The sequence below is a fragment of the Zingiber officinale genome, chromosome 6A, assembly GCF_018446385.1.
Source record: "Zingiber officinale cultivar Zhangliang chromosome 6A, Zo_v1.1, whole genome shotgun sequence".
In the NCBI taxonomy this organism is placed as follows: Eukaryota; Viridiplantae; Streptophyta; class Magnoliopsida; order Zingiberales; family Zingiberaceae; genus Zingiber; species Zingiber officinale.
The window spans coordinates 85623200-85645646 of NC_055997.1; the positions used below are offsets into that span (position 1 = coordinate 85623200).

General features: G+C 36.7%; 2 protein-coding genes and 1 non-coding gene across 5 annotated transcripts; 2 read left to right on the top strand and 1 right to left on the bottom strand.

Moving 5' to 3' along the window:
• The first annotated feature begins 954 nt into the window (after positions 1-954).
• On the top strand, positions 955-8334 carry LOC121996790 (protein RNA-directed DNA methylation 3-like). 2 transcript variants are annotated; one of them, XM_042550906.1, is made up of 11 exons: positions 955-1263; positions 2724-2812; positions 3008-3201; positions 4185-4224; positions 5073-5154; positions 5902-5979; positions 6083-6208; positions 6604-6722; positions 7515-7554; positions 7831-7905; positions 7988-8334. In XM_042550906.1, the coding sequence occupies exons 1-11, from the start codon at positions 1007-1009 to the stop codon at positions 8142-8144; spliced, it is 1257 nt and encodes a 418-aa protein (XP_042406840.1). In that variant the 5' UTR covers positions 955-1006; the 3' UTR covers positions 8145-8334. The 2 variants fall into 2 exon arrangements, with proteins under 2 accessions (XP_042406840.1, XP_042406841.1); XM_042550907.1 differs by having other exon boundaries at positions 5905-5979.
• A 468-nt stretch (positions 8335-8802) lies between these two features.
• On the top strand, positions 8803-8874 carry TRNAT-CGU. Its single transcript has one exon. It is a non-coding gene; the product is annotated as a tRNA-Thr (tRNA).
• Positions 8875-11438: 2564 nt separating this feature from the next.
• Positions 11439-14895, bottom strand: LOC121996791 (SRSF protein kinase 1-like). Of its 2 annotated transcripts, XR_006116154.1 has the most exons (5): positions 14517-14895; positions 13027-13806; positions 12201-12248; positions 11714-12138; positions 11439-11625 (listed from the first exon to the last, which is right to left on the bottom strand). XR_006116154.1 is itself a non-coding variant. In XM_042550908.1 (4 exons), exons 1-4 carry the CDS (start codon positions 14694-14696, stop codon positions 11821-11823), a joined length of 1326 nt encoding a protein of 441 aa, XP_042406842.1. In that variant the 5' UTR covers positions 14697-14895; the 3' UTR covers positions 11439-11820. The 2 variants fall into 2 exon arrangements, 1 of the variants encoding a protein (XP_042406842.1); XM_042550908.1 differs by having other exon boundaries at positions 11439-12138.
• Positions 14896-22447: the final 7552 nt, after the last annotated feature.

A 22447-nucleotide genomic window follows, 5' to 3' on the forward strand; every position in this document is an offset into this window, starting at 1 on the left:
TGACAGTGGAAGCTTCCATCATACGATCTACTACCTGACCATGCCACCGACCACGCCGTCTGTCGGTGACACAGGCTCCCAGAAGGATATCACAGATCCTTCTCTTGTTCGTTACTGGGCCGAGCGGGTGAATCGTTCGGCCAACCATCAGTCGTCCGGACACTATCGTTCTCGGGTCGAGCAGGATGGCCGCTCGACCAACTACCCACCGAGCTCTGCTTTGAATGTAGTCTGCTCGGTCGTGGCTCCGCTGGGCTGGTTCCAAGGTACATCTGAGCGGGGTTGGCCGCTCAGTGTGTGCTCTCCAGACACTTCTCTAAACGTCAGAAGCTCGGTATGTGGCCGAGCTATGATGATGTTGGGCTGGATCTTCTCTATCCCGGTCGGACGAGTGGGCCGCTCGACCTGTCGATGGTACAAGGGCGTTGACCGCCCTGACTCTGACCTTTGACCTTCACTGTGGCAATGCCCCTCCACTGAATTGACCCCTCATCACCATATCACATATAAATAGAAATATTAATTAGGGTATTGAATTATTTAGAATTAGATATCAACAAAAGTAATAGGAGTGGACGTAAATTATTAATAAATTAAATTATTAATAAATTTAAAATAATTTTTTATTCTGAAGATCATTAAAAAGACAATGACATGATTATTTTTATAATTTATTTTCACATTTGATTTTAGTTAAAGAGGATTAAATATTTTTTAAAAAATATAAGGGGACAAAATGCTACTTAGAGGGGATTAAAGATATTTTTTTATTTTTTTATTTATTTTAATGTGCTTAAGAATTTTTTGTATTTTTTGAATTTGTATCTTATCTAAAATGATTTTCGACACGGCCCTTATAAATGGGCGTCTAAGCCTCTGTTTATTTCCATCGTGGAAATTTTCCACTGTTTACTTTCTAAAAAAATAAATTGTATTCCTTCATCCTGTTTACTTAAACTCCGTCTTCTTAAAAGTGCGTGTGGGAGAAGGATAAAGAGAGAGGGAGATGGCCGCGAGCTCGAGTAGGTTCGCTGCGCCTTCCTTCCAACTCCGTGTCGGTAGGGCTCGCCCCTGGCCGCCTCTGCCGCTCCCTTTGCCGCCTTCCTGCGATCGGACCCAAAGAGGAGCGGCCGGAAGGTTGCGCTGCTGCAGCCCGACGGAGAAAGCGGAGGAATGGCGGATCGAGCGGAAGAAAAATGCCGGCGGGGTTGCTCGGAGAACTCGGGCGGAGGCCTTACCTTCTCTCCCCTTCTCCTCCTCCCGGTACGTATTTTCTCCCTTGATTGGGAATCTAAGTTCTGTTCACGCTTGGTTTCTTCCGGTAGGTTAACATTGGTCCAAGATTCTTGCTCAAATGAAACTAGGTCCTGGATACATTCTGAGACTCGGTGTGGGTTATCCTGTGATTTCTGTTTATATCTCTTTTTTCTTCTGTCTATTCTTGGATCCATATCTACAAAATGCGCCAGACTCGGTGTGGGTTTAGCGTCTTCGTGTATGGTTTATCAGTATGTATTTAAAGGGCGAATTTCTTGTTCTTGGGATTCCAGTCTGTTCCGCTTTCGTATCTTGAAGGTTTATGTATATTCCTAGGGAACTATAGGCATTTCTACTCATTCAATAAATTATGTAGGTTTACTTGTATAATATGGTTAAATTCTTCTCTGATATCCTCGAGATGCTACCTTGAATAATGATTTTTGTTTACTATGCCGACCAAAATTTATCTTCTTGGTTTTTCTAGAGCCATTGCAGATAAGATTTAGGTTTATTCAAGTAAAATATAGGGGGATGAAGTCCAGCAGGAAAAAATGATTCATTAAGAGTGTGCAAAACTAATTCGTCTACATAGTTTAACTATTGTGTTAATGGAAACTAAAGGCTCTCTGGTAAATGAGTTTGTTACTGCATTTTTATTTCAAATCTCATTTTTATCATCCATATGTGATGACTGTGTTAATGTAATAATGCTTTGTATTTAAAATAAAAAAAATGTAAAAAATGATAGGTCTAAAACCATTTTTCAGGTTTTTCTTATGTAAGTCACAAGTTGACTACAAATACCTCTATAGTGTGTGAACCTTGTGAATTTCCTACTACTTCGTGCATAATCACAAGTCTTTTATTCCTGATGCATGCTGGTGCGCTTTGAGAACTTGGCTAAATCTTGGGAAAGCCCAACATTTGAAATTTTTATTAAAATTGCACTTTAAGTCATCATATTATTCAAGAAATTGAGGATGATTTTTCAAGATGTTGCAAGGGAACCATACAGTATACTGCCTCTGGTGTCTTTCTCTACTGGCATTCCACTTTCAATGAAGGCTACAATAAAATCTTTAAAATAATTTTCCAAGAATCTAAGATATGTTGGTGCCATGCAATGTATTTTATTAAAATAATCGATATGTTTTGTGCTCATAGGTAGTACTCATATTAAATACCCACTTTTGGAGTTCATCATCATCATCATCGTCCTTATGAACGTACATCTTCACTACTTGAGTTGTTATCTAGTAATTTTTTCCTTGAGGTATTCTTGATTAAATTCTGAAAATAAATCTTGAACCATGGTTTGCATGGAAATATCGTGCCACATTGTTGTGCAGAGTTTTTATACTATTGAAGATGTTAGTTATCAAGTGTGCAATATTAATCTTTGTTAACTACAAGTAATACTTCTTCACTAAGTTTTATTGGACCTATTGAATCTCTTATTGCAGCTCGAAAAGGCTTTCTAAGCACGACTTCTCTTCTCGTTGCAGCCCTAAGAATTCTCCTCCTGAATCTCGTGATACTCCACCACAAAGAGGTTTTTTCTAGTGCCAAAAGTTACCGTAGTGCCAAATATCGTCCTTTGTTAAGTTGTTACAACATTGGCCATTTTTGCATCAGTTATCAGCATTGTCTTCTTTTCAACTGATTATGTCTATTTGAAATGATTTTACTGTTGTGGTCTACATTAGTTCAAGTAAATTGATTTGTTTCTTTGACATCTTCCATACAGATACTGGTATTGCTAGTGAGAAAGAATGGGGCATCAACTTACTTGATGAAAAGGTTAGCGAGTCTGGCCAAAATGAAGATGGGAGCACATGGTATCGGGAAAGTGGTGAAGAGCTAGGTGAAAAGGGATTTAGGTGTAGATGGGCTAAGATGGGAGGTAAATCACATGATGGAAAATCAGTATGGAAAGAAACGGTAATTTTTTTTTTCTATGTATGTTATATACCCTACATATTTCAATAAATCGAAAATAATTTATTTTTTCTATGTACGTTCTGTGATCATATTTTTTTATGGGATTCATTTATCATCAACTATTGGTAAATTGTTAGTGTTATGGTGTATTTTATTATAATACAAAAATTATTGTTTTTCCTTTTTCAAAATAATAAAGCTCATGCCATAAAGTAAATAAAAATAAGGAAAAAATATAACTCATTACTGTTTAGATGTTCTGCTAATGACCAAGTTTGCTGTTGTCCAAATGTATTTTGGTTACTGTACCAGATTGAATGTTCCTCTTATAAAAATATTTGTTGTATACACTTATTTTAGTCCGTGAGATTTTGGTGGAACTGAAAATATTAGAATATGAAGATAGCCTAGCTAGAAGATGCTACTACCTAACTGTGAACTGGGTTACTTGTTTTTTCCTGGTTATTATTCTTTTCCAAGGATTGAAGGGAAAGGAATTGTGAGAAATTTGTCATGAAGGCAGAATTAAGGGGAAAGTTCAGTTCGTCTCTGATTGGAGAGATAAATATAGCAGACCTATTATTCTAAATCAATTTTTTAGATGGTTGCTATTAGAAAGAGGCAGAGATTTTTTATATGAATCTAAGACAATCTAAAAGTTTGAATACCACAATGCTTTTATAAAATTAATCATGAATGCTGATTGCACTTTGTGTCTGCAATTTTCTCAATCTGTTTGGTTTATTGTAATTTCATCTGACTAGATTTTTTTTAAATCTGTCCTTATTTTCTCTTTTTAAAATGCTGATGTTCAACTTAAAAGTTTTATCCTTTGGCAAGTAAGATCATATTTACATGTAAAATCAGGCACTTGCCATGTAGAAATCGTTTTATTATTAGTTCTGCAAATATCTTCGAAGCCTATATCAACTTCTTGCAACTTTGACAAAATGGATTTACTTGCTTTTTTGGTTCTTTGGCAGTGGTGGGAGAAGAGTGATTGGAGTGGATATAAAGAGCTAGGTAAAAGAATATTTTTTGGCTGCCGTATCTTCTTTTCTTCTTAATTTAAAGACTAAATACTTTTTCTAGTAAGTGAAAATAAACTTTGTTGCTAATGGAAATTGTTCATGCAACTGGAAGTGAGCTGCTGCTGTTTTGTAACATCAAATTGTTCAGCTTGGTCTTAAGGACAGATTGATCTTATAGTTTTTGCTATTCTCTGCAAGTATCTATCTTCTCTTAACTTAGCATCAGAACTAAGGGCTTCTCTGTGATGTTATGAATCAATGATCCTGGAATCAGTTATTTTTTATGGTAGGAGAATATTATAGCGTGTAGTTGAAAATTGGAAAAACAAGAATATGATTAGCGAGTATCCAACTCAAAAACTTCAAAATTGTTTTGTTCACATTTATTAGATACTTGTGGACAATGTCTGTTGAGAGAATTTTGTATTTGACTATTTGTGTTACAACGCTATCAAATTTATATTTGCGACAAAGTATTTCAAAATGCTTCATTCAAATGCATCAAATATTTGTCAGGTACAATGTATTATGATGTGGTGTTCTGAATGATAATATTGATAAGATTATGATTTTATCTCCTATTAAATATGCATTTTCTAGTATATATGTTCATACAACATGATCCATTTAAGATGACATTTAATTCAGATAAATAGTCTAATTTCATATGCATAATAGTATGTCTCTGAAATTAATATTTTCAATCTGTTCATGGGGTTAAAAATAAGATGTGTTTATATTCTTATTTGTTTCAATTATTTAACTTAATCTATGTTTGGTGATTTCATGTCCTTGTTGATATGTTTTTTAATTTTATTTTTTTGCTATCACATTTTATAGGTGCAGAGAAATCTGGAGAAAATGATGAAGGAGATTCCTGGTGGGAAACATGGAAAGAAGTTCTTTATCAGGATGAGTGGAGGTAATCAGGTCTTTCTTCATAACATATTTCAATAAAAGTTATGTTTCATTATTAAATTAATTTTTGGCTTATTTACAAGCACAATGTTGTAGATGTGCGAACATGGTTCTAGCTCATACACTTTCTAACTAATAACATTCAATGCAACCATCCATGAAACTTTGGATTAGAAGAGAAGTAAATCATAGAATTCCTGGTGAGGAAAAAAACAGTGGGAAGTAGTATTGTTGTAGAATTCCTGGTGAGGAAAAAAAAATGATTTTATTGTAGTAATACCATAATACATAAAACATACAAACACTAGTATCTTTAAGCATATAGCATACTGTGAGGTCTATGTACATATGTTTTCATGTTATTTAATCATTTACTATTTTTTTTAATAATCAATAAAGCATTCACTACTTAATGGGCCCTTAGACACAAATAGAATGTGCTATAAATGAAAAGAAGTGTACTTTAAATTGATAGCTACGCTGCGTACAAGTTTGAGAGGCTTTGGAGCTGTAAATGGTTTGTTCTTAGCCTATAAGCACAATTCTGTCAATGCATATTGTTCTCTGAATCTTTTGTTAAGATAGAATATACAAATTATTGTTTTTTTGGAAAACCATGTGATATTTTAAAGAATATTAAAAACAGAACTTTCTGCACCTTTTTTTTCTTGTTTTTCTTACAAAAGCTTCCAAGTATGAGATGTGTTATCTGGAATATAAAGCAATGAAGAACTTAGAGTTTGTTTTCTAGTAGTATTGCAAGGATAGAGAGAAGCGCACAAAAGCAAGCAAAATCAGGCACAGAAAATGCTGGATGGTATGAAAAATGGTGAGAAGTGTATTGATTGTTTGTGATGTTTTACTTTTTGTTCCTACTTAGCATTTTCTGTTATTTTAAGTAGTTAACCTGATGCATATTAACATTATTTTAGGTGGGAAAAATATGATGCAAAAGGCTGGACAGAAAAAGGAGCTCATAAATATGGAAGGCTAAATGAACAATCTTGGTGGGAAAAGTGGGGAGAACATTTTGATGGGAGAGGATTTGTACTTAAATGGTTAGATTAGCATTATCTACTTGCACTCTCTTTTTTATAAGTTATGTCTGCTTGTTGCAATGATAATTTCTCCTATTAACACCAAATAATAGGAGTTGGACTTGTTAATTGTTATGTTAATGCTGTTAATATAAGCTATTTATTCTATTTGAACTTATTTTTCTAGAAATTACTGGTCTTGTTGATTTTATTTGTTAGATCATACATCCAAAAGTTTGTCATTTATCATCTGTTTGGTCTCTTGATGAAAAGGAGAATGTACTCTAGATTGATCTGTTGATGCTCCATATTAAGATTTTGCATTAATGTTTCTGGATGGCAATTGGTTGCTAAAGTGATCTTGCTTCTAATAGTCAGTATTCAAAACTGCTTACTATATGCTTAATTATTAATAGGACTGACAAATGGGCAGAGACACAGATGGGTACCAAATGGGGGGATAAGTGGGAGGAGAAATTTTTCGCAGGGTTAGGTGCTCGGCAAGGTGAAACATGGCGTGCATCTGCTGGTGAACGTAAGTTATAATTTCATTATTCTTCTGGGTCTTGTTCAGTAGATGCAGCATTCAATATTAATGAAAATTGATTCTACCTAGAAATAAAATTTGAGATGATAGATAACTTGTACGCCTTATTTGAAGCTTTTATATGAATTATTAGCTTAAGCGACTGTTTAATTTAAATGTCAAAAATACTATCTCATGTAATAACAAAAATAATAACAGATACTATATTATATATTTAAAAGGTCTTTAATCATATCTCATGTAATATTCAACACGAGTGATTAAGATGTATATATATATAATGATAAAAATAAGAGTAATTTGGTAGAGATTATTTGAGGTTTATTTAATAACATTAAAGGCAGATCTCTAGAATAATAGTTGTTGCTGGTCCTTTCGGCTCAGATCCTTTCTGCACTACTCTTTTGGCACTAATATAATTGACATGGGAATTTTTTTTTAAAGCAGTTAGATTTTGCCTCAGAAGGAGAGCCTTGGTGCAACGGTAAAGTTGTTGCCATGTGACCAAAAGGTCATGGGTTTGAATTTCCAGTCTCTTGCAAAAAACAGGATAAGGCTGCGTACAATGGATCCTTCCCCGGACCCCGCATGGTGGGAGCTTCGTGCACCGGGCTGTTTTTTTTTTATATAGTTAGATTTTGCCTCACATTCCTATCTGCTATTGGATTAATCATTTTGTAGAATTTATTAATAGAGATCCTTTTTCTTTGTATGTTTGTTTCTTGTATGCCTGATATCATCTAATAACATATCTACATAATCATTTATTTCATTTTGTAGGCTGGTCAAGAACTTGGGGGGAAGAACATTTTGGAAATGGGTAAGGTTTGCAGTTTATTTCATTTCATTCATTTGCTAAGTCATGTGGATCTTTTCGGCTACAAAAACAATAATGTTAAAACAAATCTAACTTGATAACTCAACATTTTCCTCTAAATTAGTATGTAATCAAATTTTGATTGTTCTTCATTCTAACAACTACTAAATAATAGCTGTAATCTTCTTTACCTACATTTATCTACATGGTTCAATCCCCAAGTTTGCTTCTGCTTTCTGAAGCAATTCGAATGAAATTTCTTACATTGCCTTTGTTCAGGAAAGTACACAAGTACGGAAGAAGCACTACAGGAGAAAGCTGGGATATAGTTGTGGATGAAGAAACCCACTACGAGTGAGATAGTTCCTCATTGCTTATATATTCCTACTACCTTTTTCTATGATCTCTAATTTCTTTTCTTCCTCTCTTTTACTAGGGCCATGCCTCATTATGGATGGGCAGATGTAGTCGGTGATTCCACCCAATTGTTATCGATTCAACCTCAACAAAAGCCACCAGGTGAATTCCCAAATATTAAGCTTGATGCATCAGCCGAGGAAGACGGTCCTCCAGATGAAAATCTGTCGTGGTGACTAAATTTTTTCCAGCCACTCAACTTTTTGTACTCTAGCTTTTCTGCTGAAGGATTTATGTGGGTTGATTTCTGAAGTCATTCTTCTGTCCATTGTTTCATTCTTTTACGTTTTTGGTCGTTTCATTTCTTTGATCCTGTCATTGAGATCATTCAATGGAACAAAATTATTTCCAATCATGTTTGATAAAGTAGATGGTGTGCAAAATAGAACATATTGAATGTGCCCACAGGCCACAGTCGATGAAAACTTCTGGATGATCGACGATACAAGTGACTAAGCGATGCATTTCAAGAAAACCTCGATACATCTTATTCCAAGACAACCTCATCTTCCTAAACCTCTTCCATTCTATGAGGAAAGGAAGTTTCGAATCCTTTCATTTCTAATTTCTATACAAGTAATCAGAGCTCGGGCTCCATTTTGAGAAAATCATTTCTATCCATCAGAGTAAATAGGCTTAATTGGCGACCCTGGAAAAAAAATAAAAGATATTTTTGAAGAAAAAACAAAGTAATTTTGAAAGATTCCCTTTGAGACTTTTTTTTTTTTCAAACAAAAACGGTCTGTTTTCTCCCATATTTTTAAGTTGGTAAAAAAGTAACATGTTTAGTTAAATTATGGTTTGATTAGATTCCTGCAGACCCTTGTATCGAAAGCTTCCATAGCATAGTGGTAGTGCGTTCGCTTCGTAAGCGAAAGGTCGCGAGTTCGATCCTCGCTGGGAGCTCCAAGATCCGGCACTCGTTGATTTACTTTTTAACCGTCATAAAATTTTATGATCTTTCAAGGATTTATTTTTTCCAAGAGCAATTCTTTTCCAATTTTCTATGATCTTCATTTTATTGCCTCCACGTTGCAACGAAGCAGCTACGTGGCCTTTGCTTCCATTCTCTACAACTGCATGCATGCAAATCAATATTATATATAATTAATAATCAGCTCTCAAATATTTGTATTTCCACCTTATTTATATCATTATGTGCAGACCTCCCGATCAATCAGATTCCTGTTCGAGGCAAATCATGGATGACCGGGGACGTCCACTGGCCAAGGATACCGAGGCTGCACCTGAGGGACGGCGAGCTCGACCGACGACGCCGGCCGATCCGCGGCAAATCTCTGCCATGGAGCCGGTGACTCGCGAGGCCTACGGCGGCGGACTTTACGGCACCGATCAAAGACCGCCGGGGGCGCCGCTGGCCAGTGCAACTCAGTCCGCCGACGGCCCCGCGCAGCCTGATGCTCCACCGAAGCACAGGCCGCCGCCGTCGACGGGCGACCGCGATCTGGATATCACCGGCCAGTCGTATATCCAGTAGCCTGCGGGTACGGCACGTGTCCTGATGATGAACATCACGAAGGCTAAAGCGGCCCAGCACAGGCAGCTGATCTGGTCTCCCAGTCGCATCCCAACTATGAAATATGTAGACTTAATTATCTAATTAATAAATCTGTCAAAATATGGCCGAGTCATCGGACGACAGCCAGTGTGTATAGTCCTACTCGTGGGTCCCAGGCGGTCCCCACCTCCCTTCCGTAGATTTGAAACCTTATCCACTTCGAAAAGACTTGCGGGCCCTCCAACCGACCGAATCCGCCGCCATGGGTTTCCTCGACGCGTGGCACTCTCGCCGGTTCGCCACGCGTCCATGACTCCCGCCATGGTTTTTGGGTCTACACGTGGCGAAGCTGCAGCCGTTTGTTCTATCTCATGGGGATGACGATCCACGTTCGATCTCCTCTGATTCGCTAGATCCGCACCGTCCTTAGGACACGTGGCAGCCATTTTTCTTTAAATAAATTCATAAAAATGACTTTTTCCATGGCAAATATTAATAAAATATTTTTATGGAATAAAATTTTCGACATCTTGTTTCCATTTTCAAACTATGTCTGAGTAAATATTTGATCGTATTAGACACAAATGGGTTGAGAGATAAGGATGGATAAGACAAGTAAAAATGTGTGAAGTCGAGTTAGTATTTGCGATATAGTTAAGTTGAGTTGATATTTGGACAGAATTTATGGAATTAGTAATGTAATTTAGTTGAGTTGAATAGAACTCTTGAATATTTGAATTTGACTTAATTATAATATTTAAATTTGACTCGTTTATAATTAAGTCGAACTTGAATTTTATTTATCGAATATATTCATGCTTCACGAACTTATTCGAACTTTTATCAAACCTAAACGAGTTTAATAAATATAAATTATAAATTTAAATATTTATTAAAAATTAAATTATTTATTTAGATAAAATTGTAATATTTTTATAAAAATTTATAATATTTTTATTAAAATTTATAATTTTATTCTAATAAATAAATTTAATATATTTGTCTATATTTTTCATAAATAGAGTGTAAAATCTATAAATTTAATATCAAAATTATTATTCTTTTATTTAAAAGTTAATTCATGAACTTAATAACGAATATGCTCACGAGTTAACGAGTTCAGTATTGTGAAGCGTGTGCTTCGTTTGTTTATTTTAACGAGCCTTATTAAACGAACTCAAACAAACTTTTATTAAATCGATTTTCAAATAGTTCATGAACAGTTTGATTCATTTATACGTCTATATGGAATGATTTGATTTTTAACGAATACATATACTGTACAGATTATCTTATGCCCTTTGTCTACAAAGGATCCTAAATTAAAGTTGAATAAGTTCTCATCATGATTTCATCTCTGTTTTTTTGAATGTAACTGAAAGGATCTAAAAGACAACTTCACACTTTATCATCAAATAAGGCAAGGGTAAAGACACTTAATTGTTGTACTTATTAATTTACACTTAAATTGTTGTTTTATATTTATTATTTTTATTTTTAATTAGTTTAGAAACACATAATAATGTTAGTAAAAAAAAATTATACGCATTGAAATTGTTAAATTGGTGTACTTATTAAAACCACTTAAATTGTTGTTTTATATTTATTATTTTTATTTTTAATTAGTTTAGAAACACATAATAATGTTAGTAAAAAAAATTTATACGCATTCAAATTGTTAAATTGTTGTACTTATTAAAACCACTTAAATTGTTGTTGTATATTTATTATTTTTATTTTTAATTAGTTTAGAAACACATAATAATGTTAGTGAAAAAAAAGTATACGCATTCAAATTGTTTAAATTTCATAAATCACCACTCTACTAAACTCCGTAAACGTCTTACGACTCATTTTATGAGTCTTTTCAATGAGGTTAGATACCATGGTTAGGAAAGAAATTGCGTGGAAGTTTGAATCCAAATCCAATAGTAAATATCTTTACATCGACTAGTAAGTAAATAAATTAATGGAATTCCTCAGATAATAGAAAATAATACACAAATTAATGATGATGTCCACACAAAAATGAACCCTGACCAATAAGATCATAGAAGCTTAGTCAATGTCGATAACTTTTGGTTGAGGCCAGTATGAATCCATGTGAAGAAACTTACTCCCTCCCCCTCATTCACCAACTAGCAAAATGATCAGATACAAAAAAACATAAGAACAAAAATATTTTGCACAAAAACATATATAGTATGTTGTTAGCTCCATGTTCACCGTGATGAAGCTGCTTTCTCCAGTGTTATGATAGTGATCCAATTTTGATCAAAGTAATGACATCCAGCGAAAAGAATCCTTTGGGTGTGCCATGTACGAAAAGCTCTTCATTTCACCTGAACTTTGAGCTTGCTCATGCCGATCTCCAGCTTCTTCGCATTGGTTTCATTATTTTCGACACCAGGTTTTGCATCTTTAACCTGAAGCCATGGATGTTGCAGACACTGCGACGCTGTTGGCCGCTTCTCAGGACCAAAATCAAGTAGAGGACTAAGAAACTCTGCGAATTCACGAGCATCATTCTCCGGAAATTTGTATTTCTCAACCAGGAGTTTGTCAAGTGGCCAGAATTTGAGTCGTCGGATCCTCTTGAGATCTCCATGTCTGTCGAAGTAGTCCTTCGACCGGGATCCTGCTGTAGCAATCTGAGCAGATAAAAGGGGTTAGATGATATGAAAATTAATAGAGTTGAAACACGTAGTCTTACCTTTTTGGGTATCTTTCCAAGGAGCTCCATCATCAAAGCCAAGTGATCCTGCAATGAGGCCCAAGTCATTTGCTGGAAACTAAAATCATAACAGAATAGGAACTTGTTTCCTAAGAAAGAAAATTGCAGTTTGGTATTTCAGCATGTATCTTATTTAGACGTTTTCAAATTCATTACTTATTCAAAGCTAAGCAACAGGAGATGCTGATTTAGCTGGTGACAGAACTAATGCAAGCTAACAAACAGCAAAAAATGCTAGCCATCACACTTGGAACAAGAAGTTGATACGAAAATTGTCACTAAAAGTTAGATATGTCCAAGGAGCAATGGTTAAATAAATTTAAGAAGTCTTCTAATAATCCCTAGAAATATATTTTTTTTAAATCTGTCTTCAACCTATTAAGGATTTTACTATAATGACAGATCTTAGATCATAGATGATCAAATTGACAAAACAAAAGACATATGACACAGAAAGCTATTCTGTGTCATATATAATTTACATTAGCTTGGTTTCAGAGACACTAAAGACACTCAAATCAACTTGTCCAAGATAGATATAATTGACATTCAATTTTTTTTTTTCACAAAAGAGATAAAAACAAAACTATCAACAGGCATCCTTATGCTAAACTGTGACTTTCACTGGTAACAAACATTTATCAGTTTATCCTAGTGAATCCACAGATATGTAAGTATTGCTTCTCACCTAAGCATATATAAGCTTTTCTTAATCGAACTTTCTAAATTCTCTCAAAAGTACTTTTTACTTGTCTTAATGTTCAATAATTATATGCCCATGTTTACATAGAGGGAAGAGTTATACCTCATCTTCACTATACCCTTGGCCACCTTTCGGAGTAAATAGCATATCCCCAGTAGCAAGCTCATAAGCCATGCAAGCAAATGACCACATGTCCGCAGAACAATCATATACAGCACCAAGAATTACCTCTGGTGACCGATATTGTCTAGTCTGTATATCATCAGTTAACTTGTTGTTTGACCAACAAGCATTCCCAAAATCTACAATCTTGCATCTAAGATCAATCCCATCCAAGCTCCTTTCATTCAGTACAAGACCTGCAGCTGATGCTCTTCTCTCAGAGATTTTTGCCCTTGCCTGCTTTGCCCTCTCCTTTAGCCTCTTTTCAATCAAATTGACCACTACTCCCCCATTTAGGTTACCCTCTGGTCGCTCTAGGATTGGCGTAAATCCAGACCTAACTGGGTCTTTTGCAGGATCAATGGTGGAGACCAGAAGAACATTCTCCAGCTTCAAATCCGTGTGAATCATGCCTAATTCCCGGTGCAAATAATCAAGACCCACCAAGATAGATTTGCATATGTATTTCACCCTGTCTAGCCCAATGCTTTTGTAGCGGTTGTACTTCACGAGTCGAAGTAGGCTATCACCAAGGAACTCAATTACCAGGCAGAGATGCTGTCCGTTTGGCCCAGAATGCTTAAAGTTGTCAATCAGTCGAATTATGCACTTAGAATTCGAGGCATCTCCTTCTGCAATTGCTGAAAGAAGCTCAATCTCATGAAGAGCAGCTTGAGCAAACTCTGGTGCACTTTTTTGGATTTTGAGAGCAACAAAAATCTGCAGAACAAAGAGATGAACATTATTAAATAATGCAACCAAAGGCAAGTAGACAGAATTTAGATTTTGGAACATTAAAAAAGGCAAAAGGGAAACAAAATAACATACTGTAATAGTGCACCATAAACTAGGGGATCAAATTCAAAAATAGAAAAAGGAATGCAAGATGATCAGATAGGGACCTAGTCACAGGTAGTAGAGTTGACATACAAGTATCCAGACTTTAAAATGAGGAAAAGTTCGTAGAGACGTAAACAGATGATGCAAACAACAGATCAGTCTTCACGCCACACGAGTAGGGAGATGTGGATGCTAAAGGAAATAAAAGGTCCCCGTTAAAAATATCAGGTAATTAAACCAAACGAGGAAATTGCAGAAAATGAATGAAGCACGATCAGGAATAAATTCCTTTGACCATTATTGAACTGCAATTATTAATTCGTACAACATCGATTGCAGAAAAGCGCTGGAGCGAATCAAAGAGAGACGAAACAGAGATTTGCCGTTGCAATAATTCGTAAATTGAACAGCTGATCGAGTAATTAAGTCCGAGTCAAAAGTCAATTAGACAAGAGACAAGCGAATGGGCGAAATCAGATATAAAACCTCGACAATTGCCTGAAAATTTCAATATTTTGCGACTATTCACACAGAGATCGGGCGTCAAAGGCGAGATCTTCCCGTACGGCACAATCGTTAAGGGATGGTACCTCGGATCGGGTGTCATAGGCGAGCCAGACGGTGGAGAAGTGACCCCATCCGAGCTTCCGCTGGGCGATGTACCGCCCACCGGCGAATTGATCGCCGACCCTGACAGCATGGTACCCTCCCTTGCGGTAGGCGTCGACGCCCTCGTCCTCCTCAGACCCCGACGACGAAGAGTACGACATATTTCTCCGCTGCGAAAGTTCTCGCCTTTATCGCCTGCCTTACGAACCACCCCTAAGGATCCCAACTTTCCAGCGAGCTAAGAAGAAGACGACGGAAGAAGAGGGAGAGAAGAGAAGAAGAGGGGGAGGAGGAGGAGACGCGGATCTGAGGAGGACGGAGGCGATGGCTACAATTGGCCGAATGCGGAGGAATGGATCACCTCTTTTACCAATAAAGGATCGGGAGACCAGTGCGAACCTGCGAAGGAAGCTCCTCAGACCGCGAATCGCGAAGCGATCGAGACGACCAACGGCTACGATTGCATCCTGGTCAGCGAATTGATGATGCAGATAAATGATTGATTGCTTGGGCGAGATGAACCGGTCAATTGGATGTGACGTATCATCTCTCGAGTGTGGTCCGGTTCGGTCGAGGTTTGATTCGGTGGGAGACACGGAGTAGACGTGCACCGGATTGGATTCAGCCGAGCGGTCCATTCTCCTAATCTCGAACCGGACCGATTCGGGTCGAGTTAGATTGGTGATTTTTTTTTTTTGGGTTTTTAATTTTTTTTGCGTGTCATCTCTGAAGTATTGGCAATAGATTCGACTAGGGGTCGATGACGTGCACCAAATTGGATTTGACTAAGTGGATAGAAACAAAATAAGACTTACCTATCACTGATAGTCAACTCCCAAACTTAATTTTTTTATTCAGATATCTAATCCTTCAATCCAGTTAATCCAGAAAATAGAATGATACAAATTCTACAAACTTAAATAAAATTTAGAAACCATTCCACGTGAGGCATCCTTATTGATCCTGTCAAAAAAATTGAAGAAACGGATATTAAGGATGTGGCACTTTCATTGACCTCTGGTAGATTTCATTCTCGTTTGCAATACAAGCAACGTCAATATCGAGTCAGGGAAAGGGTCCCTAGCGATGACCTTCCAATGCTCAAGTTAGTCTCCAGCAAAGCAAGAAACAAAGGGAACTGTAGTGCAACAGTAGAAATCGCGAGAAAAGCATATCTCCGTCGATGCCTGGACTCCCTTTTATATAGGGCACCCGTAGCGTGTGTGCACGCTTCTTAAAACGGGCACGTTATCCCAAGCTTTCCATAAAGAGACATGTCAGTAAAGTGTCTCTGACACAGTACTTTAACGGGTCGAACATATCTCTGAAGTGACAGTGGAAATTTCCGCCGTATGATCCTCTATCTGATTATGTCGTCTGTCAGCGGCACTAGCTCCCAAAAGGATGTCAAAGAATACCTTGCTGTGCCTGTTGCCTGGTCGTACGGAATGGTCGCTCGGCCAGGATTCTGACATCTTGCGTCTGCTGCCACACCGAGTGGGATAGTCGCTCGGCTGATAGTCCGCTGTCCAAGCATCGCCTGTTACCGAGCCGAGCGGGATGGCCGCTCGGCTGGAAGCACACTGTCACGCCGAGCGATTGAGCCGCTCGGCTGAAAGTCCTCGGTCCGTGTCACCCGTGGCTCGACCGAGTGGGATGGCCGCTCGGCTCGGCTTCTACGCATCCCTTGAGCGTTGGTTTGATTACTCAGTGTCGAAGATGGTGGGTTGTGTTGGGTGCTACTCGGAATACCGTTCTATTCCCTCTGTACAAAAATTTGTACAAGCACAAAACTCTTCCTAGCAACCCATGTGCTCTTTAGAAGTTAAACTTGGATTGGAAACGAAACTTAACATTTTTACTCCAAGTTCGTTCTTCAAAGTTAAACTTGGATTGGAAACGAAATTTAACATTTTTACCCAAGTTCAACCCTTGTGTTCTTCAGAAGTTAAACCATATTACAGAAGTTGATTAGATATTTATTTCAAGGATTAGCTTCTAGATCGTTGGCGAGGCACTAGGCTTTCTTGGTTATGGGATCATCCACCACTTCCTAGATAAAAACTTTTAAAGAAATTGAATATTTAAACTTCCACAGTAACATTAGGTTTAACTACAGAGACCTCAATCAAAGCACAAGATCGAAACACAAAATCGAAGCACAAAAATGAAAACACGAAATCGCTAGCCTATTGTATTGGTATTTCAGGATCCATACAAAAAAAAAACAAAACTAGTTGTGCTGCAGGAAAATAACTAGTTGTACCTTTCTTTGTAGACAACGACCTCTTGATCTTCTACCGTATTCCTCTCCTCTTTTTAGATCGTGTGAGCGACGATCTACCAAAATAAAAACACCTGAACCCCTTTTGTTTCCAAACCGCCTACCACCAAAAGATGCAAATAAAGGAACACCTCCTCCTCCTTCTTCTCCTCCAAACCGCCGGCCACCAAGGTGCTTCGTCTCTTCGTTTTCTTTTCCTCTAAGCTCCGACCACCAAGAGAAGATGGGGTGCCGACCCTAGAGGGAAGAAAAGGGAAGAAGAAAAGAAGTGGGGTGCCGACCCTATAGGAAAGAAAAGAAAAAATGGGGCGTCGACCTTAAAGGAAAGGAGAGGGTTTTTAGTTGTGAAGAAAAACTTATCAATTCTTAATTGAATTGTTGATTGTGGCCGAACCTCCTCTCCTTTTATAACCCTTTGCGCCAGATAAAAAAAGAGAAAAAGTAATAGATTTTTATTTAGAAAAAAATCTTTAAAAAAGAATTAACATAATTCTTTTTAGAAAAATTTCTTAAGAAAGAATTAGTATAATTTTTTTTAGAAAATTTCTAAGAAAATCTCTAGGAAAGAATTAACATAATTCTTTTTAGAAAAATTTCTTAGGAAAGAATTAATACAATTCTTTTTAGAAAATTTCTAAGAAAGAATAAACGTAATTTTTTTTAAAAAAAATCTCTAATTCTGTTGAGCAATTTTTTTTTTCTTTTCTTTTGGTTTGGCCGACCCCTTGCTTGGGCACCAAGCAAGGCTTGGTCGACCCCTTTCTTGGGTAGGAAGCAAGACTTGACCGACCCCTTGCTTGGGCACTAGGGGTGTAATCGAGCCGAGCCGAGCCGAACTCTTGGATGTTTGAGTTTGGCTCGTTTATAATCGAGTTGAGCTCGAGCTCGAGCTTTATTTAACGAATATATTCATGGCTCACAAGCTTATTCGAGCTTTTATTGAGCCTAAATGAGCTTAATAAATATAAATTATAAATTTAAATATTCATTAAAAACTAAATTATATATTTTAAAAAAAGTATAATATTCTGGTTAAAATTTATAATTTTATTCTAATAAATAAATTTAATATATTTGTCTATGTTTTTCGTAAGTAGAGTGTAAAATCTATAAATTCAATATCAAAACTATTATTTTTTATTTAAAAATTGATTTATGAGCTTAACGAACATGTTCACGAGCTGAATATTGTAAAGCTTAAGCTTGGTTTGTTTATCTTAACTCATTAAACGAGCTCAAACAAGCTTTTATCGAATCGAGCTTCGAATAGCTCACGAGATGCTTGGCTCATTTACACCCCTATTGGGCACCAAGCAAGGATGTGGCCGACCCCTTTCTTGGGTAGGAAGCAAAACCAAAACGGGTGAATGTGAGGCTTTATAGAGGCTACAACAGGGACCGAGAGGAGGAATTGGTTTTAGCCTCCTGATGGACTTGAGCTTTCTGTGTTCGACCCGAACACCTAACTCAAGTTCATCAATAATAACTCGTACCATTAAAGAGTTATTATTGAACTACCGCACCGATCCCATATTACAATATGGGCTCCTACTTATCATGAGTGCGTTAGTCTCCCTGTGTTTAAGATATCGTATGTCCGTTAATTAAATGAGTTACTGATAACTCACTTAATTAACATCTAGCTCCAAGAGTAGTACCACTCAACCTTATTATCATGTCGGACTAAGTCCACCTGCAGGGTTTACATGATAATCTTTATGAGATCCTCAAGGGGACATCATCAACCTAAATTACTAGGATACAGTTTCCTTTTATAATCAACAATACACCATATAAATAATATTATTTTCCAACTTATCGAGCCTATTGATTTAACTGAATAAATCTCACCCTTTGATAAATTAAATAAATAAATACTAAGTATATGTGTTTGTTATTATATCTGGATTAAGAGTATGCACATCCATAATAACAAATGTTTTATTTTTTTATGCAGTCAGTATAAAAAGAAACAACCTCAAATGGTCTTGCTCAATACACACATAGTGTACTAGTATAATTTTATAGTCAAGATAAACTAATACCAAATTACACTACAACCATTCCAATGGTTTACCCCAATCCATCTTGGTTGTGAGCTACTATTTATAATTTATAAGGAACTGATAACATGATTTTCTGTGTGGCACCACACACTATGTTATCTACAATATAAATTAAATGGACAACTGCATTAACATGCAACATTTGACCAGAGTGATTCTCATTTCAAAATATAAATGTTCATACAAAAAGTTAGACTTTTAGTATACATCCTAATAGGTTGGTGCTCAACCCCCGGTCGGAATGTGCCTTGCCCAACCGGCCAAGACCATCCGTCCATTGATCGTCTTGACTTTGACCTCCATTGACCTCCATCGTGGTAGCGGGGTGGACCCCTTATCATCACCGCATCACAAGCCTCCCCTTCAAGTCTAATCGAAGGAGGTTGTAGTCTGACTGACTGAACCAGTGTGTGCAGATTCCCTCCTGATCGACCTTCATCCTTGTATGGACTCCGATCAGGATGGGGCGGATCCTCGCCGATCGACCGTTTGAAGCTTGTCGCTCGATCATCAGCACGCTCACTAGATCCGATCGAGCGGACAAAGGCTTGCACTTGTAGAACTTTTTCCTCGGGCTGTCTTGGGCGACTACGGGCTAGGCTGACGTCACCTTGATTTCTTGGGAAGCATGTAAATCCCTTCTCATTAAGGTAGAACATGTTCCCATGTCTGCCTTAATTGCCGACCCGTGGTAGCATGCTATGTGTCACACCCGCATCCACCGTACGCTTGTCGTGACAGGCATTGATTGCGATGTTTGGCGATTTAAATTCAACGGCGAGATCTTGACCTAGGTTTCTGTGACCTAGATCGAACGACTCTAGTTGGCCGAGCTCAGGGTATATGAGCCCACTACGTCGCCGCCTTCTTCACGCTTTACTTGCTGCATTTCCGACGACCCCTGTGCTCCTGCGTGTTGTGCTCTCCGACGATTCCTTGCGTTTTGCCTGTTGGAATGTATACTAAAAGCCTAGCTTTTTGTATAAACATTTACTTAGAAATAAGAATCATATTGGTCAAATATCTACATTTATAAGTTAAGTGTAGTTGTTCGATTAATTTATATTGTAGATACATGATGTGTGGTGTCACACACAGAAGATCATGTTATCAATTCCTTATAAATTATAAACAGTAGCTCACGACTGAGATGGAAATGAACAAACCATTGGAATAATCATAGTGTAATTAGGTATTAGTTATCTTGACTGATAAATTATACTAGTACACTCTGAGTGTATTGAGCAGGACCATTTAAGGTAAGTTCTTTTTATACTAACTTAATAAAAGAACAAGACCTTAGTTATTATGGAAGTGTGTGCTCTTAATCCTAATATAATAACAAGCACATACATTTAGTATTTATTTCTTTAACTTATCAAAGGGTGAGATTTAACTCGATAAATCAATAGGCCCGATAAGTTGGGAAATGATATTACTTATAGTGTGTGTTGTTGATTATAGAAGGAAATTGTGTCATAGTAATCTAGGTTGATAATGTCCCCAAGAGGAGCTCATAAGGATTGTCATGTTAAACCTTGCAGGTGGACTTAGTCCGACACGACAATAAGGTTGAGTGGTACTACTCTTGGACTAAGATATTAATTAAAGTGAGTTGTCAGTAACTCAATTAATTAGTGGACATCCGACATCTTAAACATAGGGAGATTAACACACTCATGATAAGAAGGAGCCCAAAATGTAATTTGGGATTGGTGCGGTAGTTCAATAATAATTCTTTAGTGGAATGAATTATTATTGATAAAATTAAGTTGGGTGTTCGGGGTGAACACGAGAAGCTTAATTTCATTGGGAGACCAAAATTAATTCCTCCTCTCGGTCCCTATTGTAGCCTCTTATTTATAAAGTGTGATACCCACCTATACCCACTTTCCTACCCAACCTTAGGTGGTCGGCCAAGCAAGCTTGGAGTCCAAGCTTGGACCGGCCAAGCCAAAGGTTGAGCCAAGTCAAGGTGGCCGGCCCTAGCTTGGAGTCCAAGCTTGGTGTGCCGGCCATGTAAAGAATAAAAGTGATTTTATTTAAAATCTTTCCATATGTGGAAGTCATGGTTTTAAAAGAGAGTTTAAAATTAAATCTTTTCTTTTATAGTTTTCTACAAGAGATTAAGCAAAAGGTTTGATATCTTTCCTTATTTGTAATTAAAAGGAAGATTTTAATTTTTGAGAAAACTTTCCTTTTTTGTAACCATCCTCATGGTTTTAAAAATTATAAATCTTTCCTTTTATAACTTTCTACAAAAGATTAAGTGAAAAGTTTGATATCTTTCTTTATTTGTAGTTAAAAGGAAGTTTTTAATTTTTTGATAAAACTTTCCTTTTATGAAACCATCCTCATGATTTTAAAAGAGAGTTTTAAAATTAAAATTTTCCTTTTATAGTTTCTACCAAAGATTAAGAAAATATTTGATGTCTTTCCTTCTTTGTAGATTGAAAGAAAGATTTTAATTTTAGAGAAAACTTTCCTTTTTGTAAATCATCCACATGTTTTAATAGAGAGATTTTAATTTATAAAAGTTTCCTTTTATAACCAACCATGAAGGGAAAAATTAATAGAGAAATTTTTATTTTCAAAATTTCCTGAAACAAATTAGGAAGTTTTAATTCTTGTGATTAAAACTTTCCTTACTTGGAGAATTAGAGGTGGCCGATCACTTTAATAAAAGAAAAGGAAATTATTTTTTATCAATTAAATTTTCCTTTTCATGGCAAAGAAAATAAGGAAGTTTTTATTAAAACTTTCCTTATTTGCCAAGACTAAGGATTATAAAAGAGAGGGAGAGGTGCTTTCACAATAAGAACTCTCTTCTATTCCTCTCTTCCTTGGTGTGGCCGACCCTCTTATTCTCCCTTTTCCTTTTTCTTTCTTCTCCTTGTCCGAACCTCATCATCTCTTAGAGCTTGGAGTGTGGCCGGATCTTGCTAGGAGAAGAAGGAGGAAAAGGAGGCTTTGTTTCTAGCATCCCTTGGAGCTTGGTGGTGGTGGCCGAGACTTGCTATCTCTTGGAGAAATTTTCTTGGCCGAAACTTAGAAGAAGGAAGAAGAAGGGCTTGGGTGGTTCTCGTCTTGTTAGATCGTCGCCCACACGATGTCCGAGATAAGAAGAGAAATACGGTAGAAGATTAAGAGGTTGTTGCATACAAAGAAAGGTATAACTAGTAATTATTTTTTGCATCATACTAGTTTTTCTTTATATAAATTCCAAACACAAGAGGTTAGAGATTCTAGATGTTCCGATTTGTTTCGAATATGTGTTTCTTTTATTTTTTTCGATCTTGTGATTCGATTGTTCTTTTTGATTAAACCTAGAGTTATATAAGGAAATTAAATATTAAATTTCGTTAAGAGGCTTTGTCGAGGCAGTGGTGGATGTTCCCATACCCAAGATGGTCAAGTGCCTTGCCATGTTTGACTTGGGAGCCGATTTCTGAAATAAATATTTAATTGAATTTGTAAGATAGGTGGATTTGGATCTATAATGTTAAGTATTGTTTGCGATCCAAGTCTAAACCTCTAAGAACAGATAAGTTAAATTTGGAAT

What these genes read in the sequence shown, in the direction of transcription:
- LOC121996790 (XM_042550906.1), top strand. Translation starts at nt 1,007, where the DNA reads ATGGCCGCGAGCTCGAGTAGGTTCGCTGCGCCTTCCTTCCAACTCCGT. An exon ending in AATCAGTATGGAAAGAAACG is followed by an intron (nt 3,202 to 4,184) that starts GTAATTTTTTTT and finishes GTTCTTTGGCAG; the next exon opens with TGGTGGGAGAAGAGTGATTG. An exon ending in CTTTATCAGGATGAGTGGAG is followed by an intron (nt 5,155 to 5,901) that starts GTAATCAGGTCT and finishes TTTGTTTTCTAG; the next exon opens with TAGTATTGCAAGGATAGAGA.
- LOC121996791 (XM_042550908.1), bottom strand. Translation starts at nt 14,696, where the DNA reads ATGTCGTACTCTTCGTCGTCGGGGTCTGAGGAGGACGAGGGCGTCGAC. An exon ending in CCTATGACACCCGATCCGAG is followed by an intron (nt 13,807 to 14,516) that starts GTACCATCCCTT and finishes TTTGTTCTGCAG; the next exon opens with ATTTTTGTTGCTCTCAAAAT. An exon ending in AAGGGTATAGTGAAGATGAG is followed by an intron (nt 12,249 to 13,026) that starts GTATAACTCTTC and finishes GCCTCATTGCAG; the next exon opens with GATCACTTGGCTTTGATGAT.